This window comes from Xenopus laevis, chromosome 3L, assembly GCF_017654675.1.
Source record: "Xenopus laevis strain J_2021 chromosome 3L, Xenopus_laevis_v10.1, whole genome shotgun sequence".
Classification (NCBI taxonomy): Eukaryota; Metazoa; Chordata; class Amphibia; order Anura; family Pipidae; genus Xenopus; species Xenopus laevis.
The window spans coordinates 76,782,665-76,788,944 of NC_054375.1; the positions used below are offsets into that span (position 1 = coordinate 76,782,665).

Consider the following 6,280-nt stretch of genomic DNA (forward strand, 5'->3'; position numbering starts at 1 on the left):
GGGGGCCACAGGATGATATTTTATATAAACCAATCATGGTTTTCAAAATTATTAAATTAATAATCTGGCACATAGCTAAATGTTGTTGTTTTTTTTAGTTTTGCACACCATTAACTCTAAATACATCCTGTTCTCTTCTATGTATTTTTAGTTTGAATACATATTTAAAGAGGTTGTGGATAACAATGACTCATTTGTCCTATAGGACTGCTGATTTTTTAGATGAAGTTAAGAGTGTGTTCTGCCATGAGCAAAGTGTACAGAAAACAAAATGTATGTGTACTGTAAATAACACAACATTCTAAACATCAATATACATACAAGCTGGCAATATCTGGTTTACCTACAGGGCTACAGCACTTCATTTTTGAATATTTTTGGGATTTAAATGCTTATAGCTATGCAGAATGCACTTGGATAACTGTGTCAAAATGTGTGTATAATACGGTGTCACTTACTGGGGTTTACTTTAGTTTTGGTGCCTTTAGAAAAATACCTGTTTTCAGCTTAATACACTTGCCCAAGCCAGTTTCTGATATCCAGATCCTGCTTACCCATGTGTTTCATGCAATTTTGAGCCTTGCCTGCTAGCCTCCATCCTGACCTTGACTATGTTTTTTCCTGATCTTGTTCTGTTAAGTCCTTCCTGCCTACTACTTTGAATTGAGTCCTGCTGAACATTGTAGCTACAGTTACATCCGAATTCCAGGGTTCCCTCTGTGCCCTGCGTCATTTGCAGCAGCGCTGTTCTCTAAAAGTATCAGATGCAGAAGTCACTAGCATGCCAAGCACAGGATATTACGCTAGTCAGACTTTGAAAATATTCAGCGCAACTGCACCAATTCAATGCCTATGTTACAGCAATGCCGTTTGAATTCTTGGAAAAACCAATAATTTATATTAAAAAAACCATGGTGATTGTGTCTAAAACTACACTTTGTTCACTGCATCAGGTTAAGTGAATATATTGTGTGATGAGTAGTAGAATATTAGGGGTGGATGATAAAAGAGGAACACTTTAAAGAAATAAATATAAATGTTAACAGGAAAAGTGTAACAATTGTAGTATTGCTGTCACAACCTTTCCCCCACCTAATGTGCTCTTTAAAGGGGTGGTTCACCTTTAAGTTAACTTTGAGTATTTTATAGAATGGCCAATTCCAAGCAACTTTTCAGTTCAGCCTTTATTTTTTTATAGTTTTTGAATGATTTGCCTTCTTCTTCTGACTCTAAAAGTCATATTCCAGTCTTATTTACATCAATGCATGGTTGCTAGGGTAAATTGGACCTTAGCAACCAGATAGCTGAAATTAGAAACTTGAGAGCTGCTGAATAAAAAGCTAAATTACCCAAAAACCACAAATAAATAAAAAAATGAAAACCAATTGCACTCTCTAAATCAAACCAAAAGTTAATTCAAAGATGAACAACCCCTTTAATAAAGGACAAACTTCATTTGTCAGGATTCCCTTTCCTCATGCTAAATCAAAAGAGAACTGTGTAAGTAAGGGAAGCTAACCTATATGTAAAATAAAATATGAAGCTACAAAAATAAATTACATTGCCAAAGTGTTTTATGCTTAAAAGTGCCAGGGTACCTTTCTATTTAAAGAAAGAAAGAAAGGCTATATACGTGTGTTTAGTATTACACAATAATGTTTATCTTTTTATATATATTGTATTATTATATTATATATCATATGAAACAGTGACATGTATTATGGACTTGTATAAAATACAAAAAGGCAGGAACTGTGATGTGAGTAGAAAACAGATATAATTACTGATTTGAGTGGTAGTCTGTAATAGGATGGCTAACCACTTACTTGAGTCTCTTAAATTTGTTGAACTAGATAAATGCTACTACTTCAACTGTTGCCTTTTTTAACAGTTGTCTTCAGTTCTCCATCAGCAATTCATCTTAATACCTATTCAGAGAATTGCAGTTTATTGCCGCAGCTTTGTGGCAACAGTGCTTGCTTTTGCTTTACTGCAAATAGGCGCCACTGAGTAAAAGATCAAAAAAAGTGAATTTTGCAAGTGATTACAATTCTAGTAAGAAAGCTGTGAAAAGAGAAAAATACATGACACCCTATGGCAAAATTAACATTTCAAATGTTCAAAAGTAACAAATCAACATCCACCTTTAATTTCTCTTACGTTGTCTTATCTACTGCTATAGTCCCAAACCCACAGTTTGGAAATCCAATAAATCCCATGTGCTATGTTTATTTTCCCTTTAATTTCTTCTATAAACATTCAGTAAAGTATACAGACATTGGCTTTCTACACTTTTCTATTCTGAGAAGAAAAAATGCTCATCTCAGTAAAGCAAAATACATCCTTGGTGTTACCATTCAATTAATCATGACTGAGGAAGACCTTGGTTTAATTAGCTAATAAAGCTACAGAAAATAAATTGCTTTTAAAATTTTGTATCTACATGCTATAATGTCCAGCATTATATATCAAGTATTGTCAGTAGCTATAACTTTGGCTTAAAGCAATGATGTAATAAGCTATAAATATTATATTTAATGCATGTTCCTACCTTTCTGTTGACCATAGTAGTACAGGTACATGACTCAAAGGCATTACTGCAGGGATAAAAGCACAGAACAGGCAGAGAAGAAACCAAGAAGCCAGCATATTTGCAAAAGGCAGCACACAACTATCTGTGTATTTCACTCTGCTCTTCTGCTGTTCTCAGAGCTAAAGGAAAATCCAGTTGAGCCAGAAGCACCTGGTTTCATCCAAAATAGGTTTTGTTTTATATAAACAAAGACTTTGAGCAAGTGATGCCTAAAGCATTGTTCTCAAAACAACCTTGGATCGAAGAGGTAGCACTTCTATGCACAGTGTCCTCCCTTCAACTCCCAGCAACCCAGTTCAGGTGGCTTCATAAGAAAGTGTATGATAGCTTAGCTTTATTACGACTGAAAATTAACTTTTATTAATAACTTGTAACTAAAAAGGTGGACACACAACAAACAAACCACAAATCAAACTAGAAACTCACTGCATTTCAGTCATATATGCAGTGACGATACTTGATATATAATGCTGGAAATATATTTCAATCATATATCCAGTTTGGGAAAATATCCATAAAATCACTTAAAAGATGCAGACAGTGGACCGTGGACCCATTTAAGACACTTGCCAAAATAGCCAGTTAGTTTGAGAACTTTATATTTATCTAAAGCATTGTCTATAGGTGAATTGTCGTATGCAGTAAGGGAGAAGGTTCTGTAGGAAACAATGTGTCTTAATGTGGTTGTTAAAGAATAGCTGGTGTAATAAAAGTTGTCATTTTTATAAAACATAGTTATATTTCATGCATTCAAATAGTTCATTGCACCTATTTAAAGGTCTCTTTTGCCTGTTGTAACCCAAGCTGGCCTCTGCATTTGCAGAACCTGCTAAAACCTTGTACTATTTTTGATTACTATGTTTGACCTTGTTGGTTAAAATGTAGTCAAGCACAGTAATTACAATATTCAGTCATGGATGAATTGTGGCTAGCTAATAAACATTATCTGCAGGTTTTTATGTATTCACTATTTATCACTGGTGTGGGAATATTTTTAAAAGTGGGTTATGTCTATGAGTGCTAATTTTATACTTGGTTAATCTTTTTTGGTTTATTTACTGTACTTGCAGTGTTGCCAGTGCAGCATTGTCCAAGCTATGAGGTATAAATATTGGAATTATGCCAAAAATGCCATGGCTTGTATATTTGCAACAGTCATACCATCCCCCCGTCTGTCTGTCTGTCTATCTAACAAGATCCACATCACAACTAAGGGCAGAACTCCACAGAGTGATGTGGTGGGATGCGTCCCGTTGAAAGAAAACACAGGCAACCAGTCAGGTTATACAATCGCATGTACAAACTACATGTATCCGACACGACTGTCAGATGCATGCTGCATGCTGCGTCTTCATCCGACAGTCGTGTTGTGTGTAGTTTGTACATGCAGTGTTTCTATAACATACATTATATTCGGCACCTGATTGGTTGCCTGCATTTCCTTTCAGCGGGACGCATCCCCCTAAGGGATTTTAAAGCCTCCCACTTGCCATTAGTGGATCTGGTGTACATTTTGTGCAAATTGGTAACAAACTAATGTCCTGCATAGTGTGCATATACTCATGCCAATAATCAAGCAAATAGAGTGAGTATAACTGAGAAGAATGTAATACCTGTTGGCACAAACTCTATTGGGCATATATTGAATTATTGCAATGGTCTCTCAGCATTCTTACTTCCAGGCAATTGAAGGCAAAAACACAGAAAAAACAATGACTAATTAAAATTGCTTAGGATAGGTGCATATAACATACCTAAATGCCTTTATGTTAAATTGTAGTATGCCCTAGAATAGTCTATTCTTAGTAACATATTCCTGGTCTTCATTTTAAATTATTTGTTTTGCTTCTCTGCCTCCTTCACTTTTATTGACCCGGCACACAAAAAAAACTATTGCTCTATATGGCTACAATTTTATTGTTCTAATTTTTATTAATTATCCATTATCATTATCATATTCAGGTCTATTGATTTGCCATTATCATTATCATATTCAGGTCTATTTATTTGCCCATCTGTCATTTAACCCATTACCTGGTTGCTAGGGTAAATTGGAACATAGCAGCCAGAACTGCTGAAATTCCACAATTGAGTGATGCTGAAGAAAAAGCAAAATCATTTTAAAAAATAAATAAAGACCAATTGCAAATTGTTTTAGAATTACACTCTCTACAGCTTACTAAAATGTAACTTTTTTAAAAGATATCCTATTCCCTTAATGTGTGTTTAAAAGAGAAGTGCTTCAGAATAATTTAGTGACATCTTTAACAGCAGAATATGCAGCTCTGCATCAAGACAATCTACAGTCGTTATTTACAACAGCAAGGAATCTCAGAAAGAAGAAAATGCCAGCATTCTGACAGATACCACAAAGTAATATCACACATTCAAATCCTTTAGGTACCAGAGATAATAGAATCTACATTATGTGGTAAAAAGTTTTTATGTGCTTCAGATGGTGCTGAAAAAAAAATATGATGTGATTGGTGAACATGGCTGAATGAGTCACATGACTAGGCAGTTAATATCAATATAAACTTGTTGCATGACAATTTATTTTAAGTTGTTGAGAAGTCAACCAGAAACAATGCTATACTGGATCTAGTAATCTTTAATGACCCAGAACTAAAAACAAATGCGCAAGTAATTGAACCACCTCCTCCCCCCAGGCAGCTTACAGAGGTCCCGGAAGATGGATGCGTGGAACTCCGCTGGCAGAATCTGCGCCAAGGGGTAAGTATAAAGTATGGGGCATTTCCCGGGGGGGCAGTTAGCCTGGGGGGAGGAGGGAGGGAGGTCTACCTGGGGTTTAGGGGTACTCGGTACAAATGGGTTGAATTCTCCTTTAAAGTGGACCTGTCACTCAGACATAAAAGGCTGTATGATAACAGTCTTTTTCAAATTAAACATGAAATCCAAATTCTTTTTTTATTTTTTATTTAAGTTTTCATAGCTGTTGTAAACTCATTTAAAAATCTCAACTGTCAATCAAATATTGCCTGCCCCTCTTATATGCCTCAGGAATAGGGGCCGGCAGGCAATTTCTTCACTTTCTATTCAGAACTTCCTAGATGTCACATTCTCCCAGTTCTCTTAACCATTTAATTGTGTAGCCAGTGCATGGAGATGGACTTCAGGTCCCCCAATCTGGTGCACAAGCAAGATGTTGAAATAATGCAAGGCTTGCCTTAATAATAGTGTCCACAAAATGGCTCCGGCCTGCTTGCTATAATTATGAGTTCCCAGACCAAAGAAGACAAGATTCAAATAATTTATACAGTGTAATTAAACTTCATTTTGCTTGACTAGACACTATAATAAATGTTGTAAAACAGCAATCTGGAAGGCAAAGATTGGAAATGAGGAGCACATTGCAGCAGAGGCTAAGACTAAGCCCAAAATGTTTTTTAAGTATATTAATAGAAAACAGATGCAGGTTGAGAATGTGGCTCCTTTAAATAATGTTACCAGTATGGTTGTAACACATACAGAAAAGCCAAATGTGTTAATCTGTTCTTTTCTTCAGTGTATCTGTTCTGTTCTTCAGTATATACGATAGAGGGGTCAGAGTTCCCAGACCCACCTCATAGCTGCACTGCTGGCTCAGCTCAATCTAATCAGTGGTTGAGTCAGGATATGGTTCATAAACTATGCAAGCTATGCCAGTCAGTAGCTTCAAGGGCAAAC

The 6,280-nt window shown here is 35.9% G+C and overlaps 1 protein-coding gene across 2 annotated transcripts in view; it reads right to left on the minus strand.

Moving 5' to 3' along the window:
- atp6ap1.1.L (ATPase, H+ transporting, lysosomal accessory protein 1, gene 1 L homeolog) overlaps window positions 1–2,661 on the minus strand; it is a 31,323-nt gene extending 28,662 nt beyond the window's left edge. The window contains exon 1 of one of the 2 annotated variants that reach the window (XM_018250582.2): window positions 1,827–1,969. Coding sequence is in view for 1 of the 2 variants with exons in the window: in NM_001172231.1 (NP_001165702.1) it covers window positions 2,552–2,649 (98 nt within the window). In the remaining variant the exon portion in view is untranslated. 2 annotated transcript variants of the gene reach the window in all.
- Window positions 2,662–6,280: the final 3,619 nt, after the last annotated feature.